Genomic DNA, 20,646 nt, shown 5'->3' on the forward strand with positions numbered 1-20,646 from the left:
GGGAATTGTGGGAGCCTTCTATTTTCCCTACAAATTATATTTTAGCCTGACACTGTGGTCTTTAGGGTGTTTTTTGTTTGTCTGCTTGAGTGGCAACGGAATGTGAGTTCAATCCTCTCCACTCTCAGTATGTCCTGCCCTCTGCTTTTTTTTACCTTGGCTTACACCACAATTCAATTTTTCTTAACTATTTCAGTGTGGATGAGTGCTTGTACCTCCTCAGTTTTTCTTTTCCCTTCTTCCCGTTTGCTCCTCCGTTCTCTGTGACCCTGTAACTCCCACTTAACATTAGATCTTCCCCCACTATACTATCTTCAACTCTCCTCTCTAGCATTAGGTCCTCTTCCTTGTGTCCCTTTCTGCTTTGGTTCTTGGTAGAAATATAAGGAGGCTACTAGAACCCTACCTAATCATTTTTATTATTGCTCAGTTGCTCATGTTTCTTTTCTTTTAATTACAGCACAAGCTCTGAATTTGTTTAGGCCAAGCCTGTTGGGCAGTGCATGTGCTATCTGTTGTGAGGCATATTGTGGAAAAGAGCCAAGTTCTTAAATTAGGAACAAAGTTGCCATAAACATGAAGTCATGGATGGGCATGGAGCCTGCCCAATGCTTACCATGTGTTGACACTCCTGTCCTTTCATTTGCCTGATTCCTATTTTCCTAGCTTGTTAATTTTGTATTTGTCTTTCCCATGAAGCATTGCCTCTTTACTGTCTCTTTGGTTGACTGACATCTCTGCTTCTACTGCTCCCTTTTGAAGCTCTACTTTTTTCTTTTGTATTAAATACACCACTAGAGTACTTTTGGTTTCGAGCTGTCTACCTTGTGTTTTTCTCCACCCCTGCACATTTTGCTCTTTGTTGCCTAAGTGCTTTTCCCCACCCCATCCTCGTGAGCTCGTCTGTGTGCTTTTTCCCGTTGTCTCCCTCGCCCTCCGTATTGCTTCAGCCCACCTCTCCCTCCCCCTGTTCATTCCCCTCCACATGCACCCTCCATGTTGCTTTTCCCAAACCTCTGTGTGTGTTTACCTCCCCCATGTTAATTTACCTCCCTCCCAGCGTCCTCATATTGCTTACACCTGGTGTTGCATCTGTGTTTTAAGTGTCCTCTTCCTTGTTGCTTCTTTCCCTGCTGCTTCCATTCCCACCCCTCGCTTTGAAAAACAAATACTTGTGAGTATTTCATTTTCTTTTTAATTACTTATCCAACTTTGATCCGTAACTAAAAAGGAAAAAAACAGACTTGTAATTTTGTAGGTGTGCACGTGTGATTTGCGCACCTACGAAATCGCGTGGGCGCTGCACCAAGAGCTTTTTTTAACCTTTAGCCACGCTGCACAGCTTGGCTGCAGACAGTTGATATAGGCTTTTGATTGTTAGGAAGATTTTATGCAGGTCTTTTTAATTTGCAATCCACTTCTGCACCTGGGATTTAATACACTATCTTTTTTGATTGTAGTGGTGATTATGTTTGGGGCTTTTCACCAAATCTGACTGTCTGTGGAATAGGTTCACCAACTTGTTTTTCTCCAAGTTGGCAGTTCTCCTAAACTACATACTATGAGACTCAAACCATCTTTCTTCCAAAGACAGTTCCAGAATTTTGTGTAACAGAAACTATTTTCATTAGTACCCTTCTCGTCTTCTTTGCCTCGTTCTAAAATAGCTTCTATCCCAAGAAGGTATTTTGTTCTCAGGTGGCAGTGCTTGATGTTTTTGACGGTATGGTGATTTTTCTTTTGGTCAGGATATAAACTAGATCTATGAATATATTTGATAGATTTGTATTTCTTGGTTTATTGTAACTGCCTAGAAGACACATTCCTCGGGTGCATGAAAGGTGTCTTTCTTCTATAGCTACTGTTACCCCTGAGTGTTTCTTGATCACCAAGTCTTCCACACCATATGGTGAAAGTCACTATGGGGGTACTGTACCTGTGACCAATGTCTCCCGCTTCAGCATATACCAGTCCTAGGCATTTGGGGGATAGATAGTTTGATGCAGGTTATTAAACTGTGTAAACTTCAAAGTGGGGTTTCTTGACGCTTTCTCAGTATATTGTAATGTTTTTCCCCATCTCCGTCTATGAATTCCCTACCCATTCTTATGTTTCATTTTGCCCTCTGTCCCATGCTTCTTGTTCGGGATAGCTTAATCAGTGTTCCATAGAGTAGTGATACAACCTTTGTACCCCCTGCCCATGTGTCGATAGTAGTTGCATCAGGTTGGATGTTTGGTGTTCCTGTGTCTCTTCCCCCTCATTCAAGTGTGACACTCTCACTAATAAATTGTATGTCATAAACTGACCAGCTGCTGTACTTAACCTCTTCCTGATTTTGACAAATGCATGCAAAGTGTCATTATCATATAAGACTTCCATTTATATCAACCCTGCCATGGTACAGGATGTCTGTGTCTTCTTTTTGTTTCTCAGAAGTGCTTCTGTCCCCACCCTAGAATGTCTGGTGCATATGTTAACCCAGTGACAATTTGTAGTGAACATAGAGTGCGTTCAGACCCTCCTTTTGTGATGGCATGGAAGTCTTTCGAAATGAGAGACTTCTGGAAATAGGAAGCAATAGAAATTAGTTACTCAACATCATTGACATTGTTTGTAAGGAACACTTACTATTTTCACAGATTCCTTGCCAACCTGCTATCTCCCAACTGACCATGGCTTGTTAATTATTTGCTAGTTTTCTTTCTGGTTCAAATTTCATTTAGTTCCGTCTTCTTTTTATCTTTTGTGGTTCAGGGATTAATAGGTGCAACTTACATCATCAGCCCGGGTCGTACCTTTATGGCCACTCCTCGTCACATTTAGTCATTGCATGTTCTGAATATGTTCTTGGCACTGCAATTGTGGCTGACGCTGGTAAGATATTATGACTAGGTCTATTTAGCATTCTGGGGAGAAGGTTTAAGATAAAGAATCTACAAAAAGTATACAAGTCTATTAGAAACGCATTTCATAATTGTAAGTAACCTGTTCATTATTTAAAATGACCCTACTTTGCATAGTAAGCAATTTCATAATTGTTATAAATTAATGAAAGAGTTGAGAAGGAATGCCCCTGAACATGCCACTGCATTACCATTATGTCATTCTTCACTTCATAGCACATCTGCAAATTTTTTCATGCACTCTACCAAAATATTTTTGTTTCTACTTATTTAGTTTCCTGAACATTCTCGCTTAGGGGTCATACAAGCCCTAACTGTAGACGCACCTATATTCAGACAAATGTGTAAGACCAGAGCAGTCATATGAGATTGTAGCTGTAGCATGTATTTCCTGTGTGTACTAAACCATATGCTCTTTATGTTGATGTCCTCCCACCTGTAGTGTTTGTGAGTTTACTCATCGTAGTTTGATATTAAAATAATTTTTCATGTGCATGAATTTAAATTCTTCTATATTAACCAATGCTTCTACTTTATTTTTGTTTAAATTGTCTTCAGGTCGGCATGGACAAAGCCCTGAGCCAGCTTTCAGTGCCTCTTGGGCAATTACGAGAAGAAGTCATGGTACGTTTGAATTAATAGCATCATATAAGTGGGTTTAGTTTAGAAAAGCACTTTTTCATTGAGAAAAGGAGAATGTGACTGGTGCTGGAATGTCTCTTTGTATTCATTTACCCATCTTATATGCATGTGTGTGTGCTGTGTAAAGGTACCTAGTATTTGTAGAATAATGAATGCTGTTGTACTTGTATGAATTTGTCACATTCAGAATTACCAACAAGCCTGCTAAGTTCCATGGTTGAGGTCTCAGGTTGCCTTTGGTTAAGTGGGACTATGTAGGAAACTGGTTGAATGGGGAGAAGCCCTACACAGGCAGCACCCACAATTTCTGGCAAGCAAATACCAAATTAAATTGCTCTTAACCCTCTGGTAGCTTAGCACACAGCAGTCCAGCTTAACTTGGAGGCAATGTGGAAAAATATTTATGCAGCACTTCAAACAGTAATATAGTGAAAACACCACACCAATTTAGGAAAATTGAGTAAAATATATTACATTATTTGAAACCAAAATGTCAAAAATCCAATCAGTAGAACTGGAAATATGCAATTTCAAAGTTTTAAGGAAAAATATTGCCTCAAAGTACAAATCGCCAACTGTGGTTATCTGTTCACGCTGGACCGAGACAAAGTCGCAAGTTCAGGCCTACCACTATTAAGTGTGCTCTGGATACTGGAATCAAGTTAGGCCTGCTGAACAAAGTACCTTAAATCCTGATTTGGGGAGTGTTGCGAGATCCCACATTGAGGCTGCGTTGCGCAGAGGCAGTTCTGAGGAAGCTGCTGGGATGTGTTGCAGAGTCCTGCGTGGTAGTCGAGGATGCCAACGTGAGGGGCTTGCGCAGTGAAGGCTTACGTCAAGGATGCATCCCTCAGCAGCAGTTCCGAGGAGGATGCAATGCGATTTTCTGCCACGGGGATGCATCGTACTGCATTGGTTCAGAAGCAGAGCTGCAAGGAGATGCGTCGTTATCCATCAGTTCTGCCCACAGGGACCACAGCTGGGCAGGCAGAACACATTCAGGCCTACTTCCAGTGCTCCAGGACTCACAGCAAACAGAGTTGAGTTCAGTGTGATTGGAGCCTTTTCTGTCTGTGAGGCTGTGATCAGGAGGGCTTCGAAATAACCCTTGGAGTCACTTTAGTGGTCCTGGGTTTCAAGATGCAGGTCCAGTCCTTTCACTCAGGCAGCATGGCAGCGATGCAGCAGTCCTTCCTGCAGAGCACCACAGCCTTCCACAGATCCAGAGGTGTGTTGAAGGGTTGGGTCTGAGGGTCCAATACTTTATACCTTATGCCAACCTTAAAGTAGGAGAAGGTTGTGGAGGTTTCCACCCTCACAGGTGTCTTGAATTTCCTGCATTTCTACACTGGCCTCATCTTGTCTAGGGTCACAAAAGATTACTGTCAAACCCTTTGTGAGTGTCTTCAGGCAGAGCCTTTGTGATGTGCAGGTGTTGTAGGTGACAGCTCAATTCCATAGACACTGAACTCACTATTCCTATCTCCTCCCAATTGAAAGTTACCCATTTATTAAATATAATAATTAGGTAACCCAATTTCATCCTATGGAAAAGGTGGGCCTCACAGTTGTGAAAAACACATTTTGGCTTATTTCACTACCAGGGCATGTGAGACTTAAACATACATGTCCAACTTCTTAAATACACTGCACGCTGTCATCTGAGCTGTATAGGGCCTATCTTAGGGGTGACTTATCTGTATTAAAAAACAAGGTTTGCACCTGACAAGAGGTTTATCCTGCCAGGTCGAAACAACAGTTTAGAATTGCACATACAGATTGTAGTGGCAGGCCTGAGACATGTTTTATTGGTTAACTTAAGTGGGTGGCACATTGAGGGTTGTAGCATTTAATTTAAAGGATGTCAGTACATTTAGTACCACATTATTAGGGACGTTTAAGTACATTAAATATGCCAATTGGGTGTAATCTAATTTCACCATGTTGAAAGGAAGGAGCACAAGCTCTTTAGCATTGGTTAGCAATGGTACAGTGTGAAGAGTTCTAAGGTGAACAAAAACAAAGTCCGCAACAAAACTGGAGATGGAAGGCAAAATATGGGGGAAAAACACACCAAGGATGTCAGGTCTAACTTCCTGTATTCATAATAAGAAAAACAAAAACTTAAGTTATATGAACATAGAGGCTAAACCTGCTAAGTTAGCCACTCACACCAGACATAATTCATGTAAGACAACCCGGAGACAATGTCCAGCAATGATTAGAAATTATGGTCATTCAATATGGCTGAAACATTCACTGACAGATGAGAGAAGTCTTTATATTGGGAATGGATGCACTAAGAATTTGTCTTCTTTCATCTTAAATGCCCTGGCACCCAATTCTTTTGAAGTTAAGAATTTCCTTTTCTTTTTTCAAAGTTGAGAATGGCGTTATGTCCATAGAAATGTTGCCCAAAAGTTCAGCTTCAGTAAGTGTAGGTAGATCTAACCACTGTTTTTCTGCTAACAGATTAGGAGGAGTCCAGGTGTAGGACCAGTGCACTTTTCCTTCCCAAGACTTTGGAGACAGAGAGTCAGTGTGGTCTACTGACTCATCTCACCTAAAGTTACGCTATTATGTGAGGCCAAAAACCTGGCATCATCCATTGTGCATGTTGCTTTTGGGTACATGTACAGTGTGTGTGTGTGACACATGAATGGTGGTAGGGCTCTGTGTGTATGCCTTGAGTACTGCAGCCATTGGGATGCATTTTGGATACTCCTCTTTACAACATAAATTTACTAAAGAAGTTCATTATGATTTGGTGAGTCCTCCAAAAATACATACAAGTTGTCTAAGAAGTATTGTTGTACTTTAATGTTCGTGCTGTTTAGCATATGTTAAAAACAGCATACTTGTTTGCACTTGTAAAGTCAACGTGTTTACCTGCCAAAGGTGTAGGCAGATTCTTCAGGACCTATAAACTCTAGGACAGGTGCAACGTATTTCCTAAGGGTACTTTGTGTCTTTCAGTATTCTCTGCACCCTGTAAGGGGAAATGGATATAATTTCAACTAATCTACATTTGTATGCACAGTGTGACTCCTACCTGGATAATGGGTGACATGGTATTAAAACTAGGCCAGGTTGAGGTAATCTGAACCCCTAAATATTGTGGGGCTCAAATGAGGCTTTGTTGAAGATAAGCATTAAAAACCAATCACAAAGTTTTAATAATAAAGAAAACACCTGAATGGTGTGGGCACAACTGCTTTGGCGAGTAATCATCAGGCTGTAATTTTAAAGAGCAATGCCTGAATGTGTTCTAGGTGTGGGCACTATGTCCAATTATTGATTAGGTGAGTAAAGACAAACCCAGGCACGTGTTGAAAGTCCAAGTGCTAAGCACATCTTAACTCATTGTCGGAGAGTGTTCGACCTAGAAGACTGAACGTGATATCGGACACTGTTGTGGCCTGTAGAGCTGTGATTGGTGTGAAACTACAGACACTATCTTAGAATGGTTTAAAAATAACAATTCTAGATCGCTGTGTTACCAGAGGCTGAATGTGTACATCCTAAGAAGAGCAAGATACTTAAAGTAGGAACAAAGTTACCATGAACATTAGCAGGAACCCAGGGTTTAGAAATCTGGGAACCTTAATGAGTTGCTGCACATTTGAACTAAGTGCAGGAACTTATTTGAATCTTCATATAATAGAATCCCCTTGTTGCTTTCTAAATGAGGTCACTTTTGTTCATGACTCAAGCAATGGTGATCAAGGAGGACAGCCAGAAAAGTCATTGGACCAAAAGAGGCATGTGTGTGTGCACTTATAAGTATGGTGGGACAAAGAGGATCATTCTCTGTAATCCAAATGAATTTCTTGTCAAACCACTTAAGTGAGCCAGTCACGGTTATTTTGATATACCAACTGTCCCAATTATTCCTCCTGGAATGAGCCTTCAGGGCACCATTTTTATCAAGTGCCAACTTGAGTTCTTTTTCCATGCAAACTGCCTATACACATCATCTTGTGATACCACGTTCCAAGCCATACTAGCTGCTCTCCCTCAATCATGTATTTTTGTGTTGCGAGTTGTCACCTTTTTTCAGTATGAGAATTAGCTTTCAGTGCCCTACACTCATTCCCATCCTTAAGTTCAGCAGGCATGCATTTTTTAGCCACAATTCACAATCTCCTCAGTTATGTGGTTGTTTAAAAGCCTCTAATTTACCTGAAATAGGTCCCTGGGTGGTCACATGTTGGACAGGTTAGTTACAACAATTGTCCATCTAAAGCAGGCATTTCTCTTGTGGGGGTATTTGGTAGGTTGAATAAGGGAAAATCAAGGGTTAGTCCCAACATCGTGAAAAGCACCCAAATGCATCAAAAACGCCAGTCCTAGTAAGAGAGTAGATCAGTATTATTTTTCCAGGAAAAATGTGCAGAATGAAGTGGCCTTGATCTGCCCTGAGCCTGGGAAGAAGGCCAAAACAGCGGTTTTATGTATTGATGCTGATGTCCTTTGCTAAGTTTGTGCATCAGTTCAGGCCCTAAGAGTTAGGCTGTTGGCCACATGTAACAGCCCCTAATTTCAGGTTAGTCTTTGATACATACCCACTAGCATCACAAGACCTGAGCCTCAGGGGGTCTTCCAAGTGTGCATGAGGAGGTCGGCACCAAGAATGGTGCTCAGGATCAGAGACCCAGGTAATTGCTTAAATTTGCAGGTTCACAATATGCGGAGAGCACCAGGTAGGGCATCATGTTGCGATTTCGGGTTCAGCTGGAGCAGACTGCATATAAGCCCATAGAGCCTTTCCTTCCAGGCCAGTAAATCTATAGTTATAGAAGTTGTAGGAGTGAGAGGGGAATCCCACATATTTCTCCTGGTTGAGGAGGCAAGGACAGTATCCCCTTCTGGAAATAGAATAATAACTAGTGCAGGTAGGATCAATTAGGATATTGCTCACCAACAATGCACCTTTGCAAAACAGCCATTTTATTACCATCCTACAGCACGTCCCTTGAGAGCATAGTCAGCCCTTCAGTGTATCTTTTCTGCAAAGTAGTTAAAGGACACTTCTCAACTACTTTAAGTTACTGGTAAGCAACAAGTTTTATTAATGTTATGTTTTTATTATAATTTAAAGGAACAAAGTGTGATATAAAATCTTCTGTTAACTACTGTGTTTAGCCTTCATTGTTTCTCAGCTGCTGTCCAAAGCCTTATTTGTATTGACATATGTTCATTACAGCCCCTCCAAAGGATAAAATACAGCATTTTACATCCACATAAAACACGAAACAAAGTTTTCAAGCCTGCTATTTTTCCAATAAGGTGCATGGTGAAGAATGCACTTTTTGGCTCAGTTTGTGGATGTTTGATCTGTTATACATTGATGTTTATTTACGCTTAAGATTATTTTGCTTGGATTGCAAGCACTGAAGAACCTCATTGCTTCAAGTTCCTGTGGCAATAAGATGGAATGAGTATAAACAGACTGTTTAGAACACAGAAAAAAGTTCTTGACTTCAAAACTAGGAAAACCTTTTTTCCCTTTTTCATAACTTGACAAATCAAGGGACTGCCGTTAAACTGCTTAAGTAACAGTTTGCATCATGGTATTTGCATCTGTTGCTTTGTATTCCGGCTGCTTATGTGTTGCAAAAATGTGCAGAGCAGCTTAGGGATGAAATATTCACAATGCAGCAAAACAGAACTTTTCAATTTCATTTGTTCCTTCGTCAACATCTTGTATCTTGCCATCCTTTATAACCATGCGTTCATATATTTTAATATTTAGCACACATTGGTTACATTTTAAATGCTCAGGTAATGGCTAAAATAACATTGCTTTCTGTGTGGGTGGGGGATCCAAGACAATGTCTTTAGAACGAGTCTACTGCAGATTAGGCAAGAATAGCTGGGTGAATGCCCCTTTGAATTGAGTTGGATCTGTTAGATTTACAGTATGTAGCAGCTGACAAAAGATCTGAATTTCCTTACAGCAGTATAATGCATTTTGTATTTCTTTCATTTTGTAGAGCCTGAAGTCATCTGTTGGTCAAGGCATTCGGGCAGTAGATGACCATCTGTCTAAACAAGAGGATATTAGAAAAAAGAAGGTACTATAGACTAAAAGTTTTACAAATATATATTTCACTTAAAAAACAAAGATTACAGTTCCCTTATAGTTAGGTTCTGAATTTACTCGAAATATTCAACAATTTGAGTTATTCGAAGTAACTATAACTCGCGGCCTAAGATAACTATGTCACGTCCCCACCATGCACAGTTTTCCTTCACTAATGTGTCTTCTAATGTATCATTGATGTTTTTATTGATGTTATAAAAATTGTCAAGAGTGCTGTAATATCAGGAGTAATTAGCAGTGCCTTTGTCCATGCATGGTGGGGGCTGTCGCATGGCCAGGCCTGCGTCCGACCCCCTATAACCACCCAACCCTACGGCCAGTCCCTGCAGCCAACCCCACTAACCACTGCGCAGTGGGAGCTGGCTGCAGGGCCTGTCTCTCTGGGTGTGAGAATAGGTGTGTCTGGGTGTGAGACTGGCTGCAAGAGTGTCTGTCTGGGTGTGAGAGTGTTTGATTGTGTTCCAGTAGATGAAAGATCCATTCACTTCCACAAAGGATTTCAGATCGTTTTTTTAATATAGAATCACAGAGTAAACACACTTGCTTTGCCTTCGCAAATTCCAGAAGTTAGGATCATTTGTCCTTTCCAGAAGAAGAGTTTTAACTGTGGCACCTGCTACGTGTATATTTGTAAGTACTTCCTGTTGAGGCTCAATTACTGTGAAATGAGCATCATTGCCAGAATGGTCCGGTTGTCTTATTTTTTTGGGGAGTGGTGTTAGGGGGAGGCCCTCCCTCCCCTGGCCCCTTTAGGAGAGGGGGGGCCATGAGGCCCTCCTCTGCCTGTAAATTTCGATCCCAGGGACCATTTACTTTTCTTTTTTGGAGACGAGGGGGCCACAAGGACCCCATCTGCCGGGGCCTGGCCATCCATCCTGATTATCCTGCAGGGCACACATTGTGTGTTGGGGACTGTGTGGGGAGCCTCCAGGCCCCTGCGATTCCAGCTGTCTTCCACCTTCTGTGGGAGCCGACATTGCTTTTGCAAATAGGGAGCTTCTAGAGATGCAGCTTCCTGTCTGTAAAAGCAATTGTTTCCTCTGTTTTCCTACCCGCGGGTCGGGGAGCAGAACAAACCTCGGGATTCCAGCATGCAAGAGCAGTTTGACAGTTCTTGCTTGCTGGAACCGAAGTGTTTGCTGTGACTTGGTGGGAACTGTCAAAGTTCTTGGCAAGTCAGAGCAAACAGCTATGTCTCAGGGGTTGGCACCCTGGGAAATAGCAGGAGCTGGCCTTGGGAGGTGGCAGTCCCCAGGGCTATAAGCTCCATGAGGAGGGCCGTGCACCCCCCTCCAATGTTAAAATAGTCCTGCGGAGGTGGTGGCCCCTGGGGCAGGGGGTCCTCAATGGACCACCTTCATTATTTATGTAATCAGGAGGTGGTGGTGGTCCGGGGCTGCTTGTGGGTGGGGGGAGTTTGCTGGGGGAACTAACACAGATTTTATTTTCTTTGTTTCACTTTTTTTCACTTTTTACCTAGGGACTTTGCTAAAGCCAAGTCCCAAGGTGGCTGCCAACACTTCCTGGTTGAAGTGTTGGCAACCAATTAGAGTTCTGCATTTCCCTGCACAAGCTGGTTAGTATTCACAAAGTTGTCAGGGAGGATCCGCGGCCCAAGAAATACAAATTTGGATTTTCTTAAGTTTCTCAAATACTGAATGGCTTTTTTACCCAATAATTGAAAGCGTAATCTGGGTACCAAAAGCTGCCTTTTTGCCTTATTTGGTATAATTCCGTTCAGCGGTTCGGACTGTAGTCATGTTCAAAACTCCTATGGTAATTAAAATGGGAAACGCATGTGTATTAACCCCCCCCCCTTTTTCTCGGCCCCCTCTTGACGGATCACTCCGAATCTTTCCATGCGCTACAAGAATAACCTGCACCTTTTTTTTTTTTGTCTGGAAAATTTAATGAAGATTTGTCAAACAACGCCAAAGTTATAGGCTAGTCAAAAAATGCTTTGTGTGTGTGTGTGTGTGTGTGTGTGTATATATATATATATATATATATATATATATTTATTTATTATATAAATAAATAACTGTGAAAACACATAGGCTAACTGCTCTTATTTTTATTCTTCAGAATGTTTTCAATTTTGTTTGAGTTAAGGCCGTTATTTTTCAGTATGTGTTTAATACGTGTAATAATGTACAATATCTTTTAGGTGGCCTTACATCACCAATATGAAACATTTAAAAAACATTTCCATTAAAGATTTGACTTATGCTCATATGAATGGTTGTGTTAGGAATCGGACAAACCTGCTAGAGAGCTCTAAATACAGGTGGTTTGGCAGATCCTTGTCCCAAATCATAAATTCATTTCACACACAAGTATTGGTATTTTACAATAAAGTTTTTATTTTTTATGTACTGTTCCCCTACAAATCCTTTGCATAATGTATGCAATAATTAATAATTTGATGAATGAAATTGTTACCAGAGTGATTACAAAATACATGTCAGTCATATTTCATCATTCAGTCCTGCACAATTACTCTAAAGGTCTACCTAAGTTACTAACAGCTGACTACAACTTTTATACCCCAATGTTTTTATATGTATTTGCAGAGTCACTTATAGTCACCATATACCATTAGGCATGAACTTTGAGAACAGCCTGTCAGCATCCCTCAAGAACTGATCCATCGGCCAAAACAGCAGTATCTTTTATATTTGTTAAATGTATGATGATCCATTGTATTAGCAAGCCTGCTTTAGTACAGGCCTGTTTACCATGGCTTCTCATGTACACAACCAGATAAGGCTGACACACAGCAAGGCCTGTGTTGTACATAATGTTAACAAAACATATTAAAACATGGCACCTATCTCAGTATGTTGTCCAATGACTCCACTTCCTGAATATATTTACATTTTCTTTTTGTTCTTGAGAAGAAGTCTGTCTAATGCTACTTCCTTGCTAATTTATTACAACCAAAAACCCATACTTATTTTTTAGGCATAGTAGTTATTTTAGGGTATTCTAAAAATCCCAGCATTGTTTCTTTTCAGAAGTTGAAGATGTCCACCCCATCTTTCAGATATCTACCATTTTTATGTCGCTTGAATAAGCCTTTAGCACACACATCAGTTGATAAGATAAATGAACCTCCAACTGCCATTTGTAACATGCTGTGGGTGTTTCAGAAGATTTTCATTAGCTTTACTGGAGTAAAAGATTTAATTTAAAACAATTGTAGCTTAACAATCTGTTATTTGTAGATAGCTTCATTGTTGACCTTATGCTTGGCACTACATATATTTATTTTTTCAAAAAGTATTTCAGCCCTGTAGTTGCCAGATATTTTTTGTGAGCATAAATATTTTCTCTTATTCTTTGAGATTACTGAGAAAGCAGATGTTTCAACAGCCCATAGTTATTTGAGATGTACCAAATTATTTTTATGGACCATAAGAATAGAAGGAAGTCATGTTTCTCTGCAATACCCAGCCACTAGTCAGACCTGTGCTTTGATGCTCATGTGAAGGAGCAGAGGCTTCATAGATAGTGGGTCAATCAAATAAGCTGTTTTGCGCATACTATTGTCTGCATAGAGGTAGAACACATACTGCATTGTTATTGTGATTTAGTTAGAGTTTGAGATGTATAAAGTGTTCTGCATAATTGATTCGATGTTGCAGTCATTGAAACCTTTTAGGAATTAGAAATTTAGAGAAGCCCAACAAAATTTGAATAAGAGTAGTGTACTGCAATAAATTGGTAAAACACAGAAGTGTGTAAAAATACATAGCTGAAAGGTAGTTTTCTCAGATTTATTATCTGTATAAAGTACTATCCTTTAGGGGTGGAATTTGGTGCAAGGCTTTCTCAGAGTAGCAGTGGGCCAAGAAAGATTTACTTGGTGCAAGGCTTTCTCAGAGTAGCAGTGGGCCAAGAAAGATTTACAAGATATATATGGCATTTGGTATAACTTCACAAGTTCACAGCTGCTGTGCAAAACAGTACATTCAGATCTCACTTTGTATGTGGCTGATTCCACTTTTCTTTGGGGGAAACCAATCAAGAGATTGTTTGTCTGTTAGGAGCTGTAAGAGAATTCAGTACTAGATTCCTCAGTTGTGTGTCCCTTTGTTTACTCAGTTAAAAGACTGTGTTCTAGCTGAACAATCTAAGCCGATGCTCTGGCAATAGTGAACTGTGCAACATGAAAAGAGATGATGACCAAGCCAAATTACGGTCACACACATACACTAACGTACCTTGGTGAGTGGTAATGTGTGAACTGGCCTTGGCAAGGGCATCTTTGTAGGGTTCAGTGATGCCACAGGACATGTGCTTTTAATAACCCTTCAGCCTACTGCATTCTAGCTGGCTTGCACATTACTATGCTACTTGACACACAGATCTCTTATATTCTTGACACATTTTTCAGGAAAAGGAGGTTCATAATAAAGAATGGATAGTCTGGATCACAGACAACCATTTCTAACAGATTGGGGGCTCACCTTAAAAGCATTGCATTAGAAGGCTGTGCTAGAGTCCTCTGTATGACCTTGATTCAATCCTCTCAAGCAATATAGTTGACTACCACAGACTCCTGAGCAGATAGGATTTTCAGGAGCATGTTGCTATTATAATGGTGCACAAAATTGGAGAAAGTTGTGTGGTAATGTTAAGCAGGTGTAATGTAATTTCCAAGCATGCATTAAAGATATAGAAAGGGCAAGGTAACTGTGTTCTGGCAGAGCAGAAGCAATTGAGAGTTCAGACTGTTGCATTTGAAACTAAGTATGGTCATTTCATTTGCATTGGATCGGAAGCCGCAAAGTTTGTTCTGGCCTTATATAAAGTCCACTCTTACTTTCCTATTTGTACCAGTTTGAAAACTAAGGTGTGTAGCATGGTTGAACATGTTTTTGAATGTTGTGTCTTTGTATGTCTTGCTAAGTCATACATAGTCATTGTTGATGGTGATTTTCATGCTAAATTCAGCAAGGTAGAAGTGAGGATTAAGTATTGGCAACAAACATGGCATGTTGGTGTTTACTGGTTCCAGGTTTAACTGTAAGACAAGCGCACCAGGAGATAAAACTGCTCCTGTTATACTGAATGAGAGAGACCTATGTGATTGGCTGAAGCCCATTTCTTTGATTGGAGAGACCTCCTCATCAGTTTATTATTAAAATGTTCATATCCCTTATGCCTTATCTTTGGTCCTGAAAGTGACCACTCTTTGCAGTGTATGTGTATTGGTGCCAGGAATATAAACCATGAGGGTGATCCACAGTGTTATTGAAAAGAATAAGGAAGTGAAATCAGAACAATTAAGGTAAAATAACTACACTGATCAGTAGAATAAAGTATGCAAACATCTGTTTTGTGGTAATAAGGTTAAAGTCTGGGAATGATGGGACAAGTATGGAATATTCAAGAACTGAGGCTGTGGTGGGTGAATTGGGTTCTCCTGGTCTCTGGAAGGTGACTAACCCCGCTAATAATCAAACCAATCTCTGGTTTGACTAGGACACTAAAGGGAAACTCAGTAAATACTTAAGGCAAATAATTATTGTAATGAGAAACCGAGATCACTATCACCAAGTACATAAGTCACACATGCCACAAAAAATGGGACGTTTATTTTTTTTTCCCAACAGGGAAAAGTACTTTCCCTGTGATTAAACCCCTTTGTCTCCATGTATTATTCTTTTTTCCTTGCATGGAACACACATAATCTTGGCTTTTGCAGGATATATTTTATATGTATGTTCAAGGTAACAAACAACATGCAAACTCTTCGAATATTCACAAATGTATGGGTTTTCTGAGTTGACTACGCTTTATGTGCTACCTGCTTGATGCATACTCTTATCCAGTGGTTCCCAAACTGTGCGCCACGGTGCCCAGGTGCGCCATCAAAACAAGACAGGGGCGCCATGAGCTGCATCATTACCGATAGCAGTGACCTAATTCTGCAGCTGTATATTAGAACTTAGATAATCCCCTCCATTAAAAAAAAGTCAAAAGCCGTTTTCCTTGTTTAGAGTGCATAGCTCATGATTGTGGAATTTCGAGTGAGAAATTGAAATACAGCAAGGAAGGGCCTTGAAGTTTAATCCTCAAACACCATCTAGTGGTAGTAATTATAGTACACACTAGTTCTATTCACAAAAACCTGCAGGCTCAAGTTTACTGAGATTTCACACAATGTGATGAAACTTAAATTTTTGCTGTGCATTGTTGCATTAAAGAGAAAACAGAGTGCAGCACCATATATGCAAAACTTTGCATGCTGCTGGTGTCACTCCCAGATCTAGCACACAAATAGGCTGCTTTGTGCGACGCACAGTCAAACACCAGAGTGCAGAGAAGAGCATATGCTGTCTAGCATAGGATTAGTACTGGAGACATTCCCCTCAGTACAGATTTCTAAGCATAGTTTATATTGTTTCTGACTTAACCAATTATATATATTTTTAATTAAACAACTGTTATATTTTTATGTTGTTACATCTATGATTATAATACCTTCATTGGCTTTATTCCAATTATTTTCAGCGTGAAAAATGTAAGTACTCCTGAGGCCCGGTTCACATCCCCCCACCCACCCAAAAAAAGAAAATAGCATAATGGGGAACCGCAGCCAATAGCCAATAGGTCAAGGGAGGCGCGGGTCAAAAAAGTTTGGGAACCACTGCTCTTATCTGTTCATAATACTAAACTATTACTGCAGGTATTGTGCCACACATGCAGATTGACTAAGGTTTCATCTGTATGCATGTGAATCCTGATTAACATCTGTGGATCCATATTTTGTGCTCCTCTTATTGAATTGTCACGTAAAAGGTTTATACTTTAGCTCTGAGTCTCTTAATATATAAAACCTTAAAATGTTTGTCCAGTGCACTGTCAAATTTGTCGTAATTACCCACCAGCACATCAGGTTCTGGTTATGAACTTTCCTTTCTTCTGCCCTTGGGTTTGGTAGGTCGGGGAAGAATACATCTGACCATGAATAGTTATTCAAGTTGTTCTTACTTTGCCTTACAGATGTATGTTTTGAGACTTATTCAGGTTATTCGATCGGTTGAGAAGATCGAAACCATTTTAAACACTCAGAGTTCAAAGGAAACATCACCGGCTGAAACAAACAGGTGAAAAATGTTTTGTATCTAGCATTGCAACTGTTTTCCATCATGAGATTCATACTCAGTCTAAACACAGCCTTTAAAATGTTGGTGATTTTTAGCGTACGTGAATCCCGTAATTGAGTGTAGATGCGCTTCCCTTGTTGCACAGCAGACAGCATGAGTGCTGAACATTTTTTTTTTAAATAAAAGGGGGCATAGAGAAATGGAGTGAACCAAACAAAACAGAATACATTGCATCTTAACTTGCATTTGCAGAGTTAGCCTATGTCGAAATAGAACAAACCAGTGATAAGTGTCCCTGCTTTGTCTGTGTTCCGAGGTAGTTATGGGAAGATTATGATCCCTGATGGGTTTGCTATGATTCCATAGTAAAGCACCTGCAATTACTTTCTTACCAGTGGGTTTAATACATTAAAGGTAATTCAGTTGCATTCCTTTGGATACAAAATAGCACATGTAACATATGTCTGTATACAATGTTCAACAACCCTGGGATACCAATGTAAATATTTTTAGAATATACATCTGCATAAGCTTCACAACACAGCAGATAATGCAATAGCAAGGACATCTTTTATTAGGCAAACTCCTGTTTGGATAAATTATTGTTGATTATAATGGCACACTTTTTAGTGTCTTTGAGTTGTCCTCCCGTAGGGCATCCAGCACAAGGAGGCAAATACTGAAAGAGTGCTGCTTTGGTAGCAGCAGCATAAACCAACATTGTATACTTTCTGGCGTCTCCTGACTAGCTGCGCTATTGTGGATCTCATTCGATCAAATGCAACATTAGGACACACAGGGTACTGCACAACTTAGGTCAGATGAAGAATGTAAAAGTTGGGTTAGTGAAGAATGTGAAAGCTGGATTATTAAAATCCTTATTCTGGAGTGTATTTAAAAATTAAAAAAAATGTTCAGTGAAGTGGTAGCCATCGTATTTAAATATGCTCATTTCAATCGAGTTTGGTCTCAAAGTAGGATGATGGGAAGTCGTTGTAGCATTTTGGAGGTTTGTGGGACATTTGTACTAATAACTTCTATACGTGTTTGCATGCATCTATACTGTTTTTATTGCATAAAATGTTGTTTCAGTTTTTATAGTCTTTCATACTTAAAATGATATCCCAATTCTAACTTGAAGAAATATTTAATTTCTAGTCTATTTTACGTCTTCGACGTCTTTCCAGTGTACAGGAGAGAGGGCTTTTGAGGGACCTTAGTTTTTATGTCACTTGTTCAGCAGTATTCATTACGGCAAAGCAGTTGCTTATTGGCTTTTCTGGGCAGTAAATGTTTACATTGTTTAAAGAGACCATCTTGTGTTTAAGTGTCTTGCGTTTCATGAAACGTTACGAGTTGACAGTGGAAAAACTACCGAAAGGCATCCAAGCCCAATGTAGGAAAGGAAAGGTGTGTGAGGGGCATACCAATTCCCTATACCAGATGAGCTTCACTCGGGGACTCTACACATTTTCACAAGACATTTAGTAAATGAGTTGTTTTGAGTCACTATGTTTTTAAGGCGTGCCTATTTCATAGTAGACAAAACGGAGCACTAAACCGAGTCATTTCAAGAGAATCATTTTTCGGGCTGCCTCTGTATTTGTTTCTTACTCCCCTGCCGGCAGTGATTTCAGGTACATCTTGAAAGTTCCATAGCTGTGTTGATTACAAGCAGACAGTAAAAACGCCTGCGAGGAACAATATGTTGAAATGGATATACAGGAAACCGAAACTGAAGAAACAAAAAGGAAGCTTTAGAGATTGCTTCATCGTGGGTTGCTTCAACGAAGGCATTTCTGTCCAGACGCTGTTGTCTTGGCACAAACAGAGAATGTTTCTACTAGTGACCCCTTTATAAATACATTTGACGTTTTGCTCTGTATTTTCCACAAGGTGGCGCTGTTCCCAAATATTTTGATTGGACTTTGGCGATGAAGAGGATCAGTTTTGCCATAGGATCGGATGACATTTTCCCATTAGCGATTACGGGTGTTTGTAGAATATATCTTTACTAGAGCTATAACTTTGCAAATGCTCTCATATTCAATAAAATATTGTGGGGTTAAATTGCTCATGTTGGTAGAATAAATAGCAATCGCTTTTTTTTAGTTAGGATACTTGGTACCCCACATTACATTTCTTTTTTGTTGTAAAACAAATACTATTTAATGCAGTATTCACAGCAAACAGTCCCAGAATGCAATACAACTTTTGCTGTCATAGAGCACCAAAACACGTTTTTAAAGCTAAGAAGTAAACCAGGACAAACATATAGGTTCATAAAAAGCAACACTGAATAAATCATTGAGAGACCGTCTACATTACCTTACTGAAACACCACTAGTGATAGCGCCGTGTTTACAATTAACCTGTACTAATAATAATAATGTTAACCGCTTCAGCAAAGAGGACAGCAAAGGACAAGAAGAACAGCGGGAAACTCTGGGAATAAGTTAAAATTAGTCAATTAGGCCAAAAGCCTCAAAACCTGAATGTTGTCCAACTAGTAATGAAGCACCATAAACTCGGTAGTTGCAGATCTGTAATCAGACTTGTATTTAGGTAATGAGTTTTGAAATGAATGATGTTTTGAAATTAAGGAGGGCGATGGTACATCAAAATGAATGCTTATTGGTAAACTGAGTACCAGAACATACTAGGCTTCCCAGTCGTCTGCATGTAAACCGTTTATGTACAGTGTTGTGACAGCTAAACCTTCCCTGCCCATATTCCACTGGTCAAAGATGTACATTATTACAGGTCTTTGATTCAACGTTTCTCTTTATAAACATACTCTGAACCACACAGTAGGATATTTAGAGCACCCGCTGTATTATATTTTAATTGCAGTTATGTAGCGACTCACCCCCCCAATGAACTGCTGAAGCATGAGTGGACAAGGTAGCATGCAACTCCATGGGTGAGTTCTTTGTTGGATTTTAGAGTGGCCTGTGTGGTACGATTTTTGGTGTTCTGCTGAGTCCCCAGAGTTGTGTACATACCTTGTATCAGGTAGTTAGTAGTGTAATATAGTTATGCAATAAGACACAGAATGCAGGCATTTTAATTTCCCCATAGAATTGAGCAGGTCTCTATAAAATCCACGGAAGAGCGAATGGGAAGCAGTCTGCCACATCCTCTGGATACATGCAGTCATGGCAGATAGCCTATTTAATCCACCCTAAAGTGAGAGGTGAGAGACCCACAGGTCAGTACACAGTCAACCATAATGGTTGATTTTTGCACTGTCAGTGTTCCAGATTGCTGCTTGCACTAACTGGCACCCAAGCGATCATGTTAACCAACTGTTTTGCTAAATGGCTCCTTAGTTGGGAGCTTTCAGATGTTTGGTGCACATTGTATCCCTTGGACTGGGATTACTTATGCTATTCACACGTACATGCTCTGCACACTAAAACTTACTTATTTCAGTGTACTGTGCTCTGTACAATGGAAATTGCACACACTGAGTACCTTAGTAAGACCTTGTTGAATCGCTGTCTGTTGACATTGTCTTTATGCTGGGGATACATGTTTCAAGGGTTCCTTTGTGGAAAGCTACATTCCTCTACAAACCTAGCTATCTGGCAGTCCATTCTTCTACCTTTCATTAGATGGAGTAGCTTTCCAACAATTTCCAGTGTAGGAAAGGTTCGATGTTAGTTTATGGATGCTCACAAGCGTACATGTAAGTTGGTGTTCACAAACTTTCAAGGCACACCTTGTAACGTTCACTTCCTGCCCATTGTGCGGTTTATGACCATGGATTTCTCTTCATTTGTGACAGAGAAATCCACAGTAGTAATCCATTTACATGTGCAAGGAATCCTTTTGTGAACTCTTGGCAAGCATAAATGAGGTATTGTTGACA

General features: G+C 40.1%; 1 protein-coding gene across 1 annotated transcript in view; it reads left to right on the forward strand.

Moving 5' to 3' along the window:
• The window catches only part of COG2 (component of oligomeric golgi complex 2), a 231,880-nt gene that overhangs the window by 20,827 nt on the left and 190,407 nt on the right, over positions 1-20,646 (forward strand). Inside the window, exons 3-5 of the mRNA XM_069234441.1 lie at positions 3,465-3,530; positions 9,545-9,625; positions 16,669-16,772. Coding sequence (XP_069090542.1) covers positions 3,465-3,530; positions 9,545-9,625; positions 16,669-16,772 — 251 coding nt within the window. The remainder of the gene's footprint in view (positions 1-3,464; positions 3,531-9,544; positions 9,626-16,668; positions 16,773-20,646) is intronic.

This window comes from Pleurodeles waltl, chromosome 5 (genome assembly GCF_031143425.1).
Source record: "Pleurodeles waltl isolate 20211129_DDA chromosome 5, aPleWal1.hap1.20221129, whole genome shotgun sequence".
NCBI classification, from domain to species: domain Eukaryota; kingdom Metazoa; phylum Chordata; class Amphibia; order Caudata; family Salamandridae; genus Pleurodeles; species Pleurodeles waltl.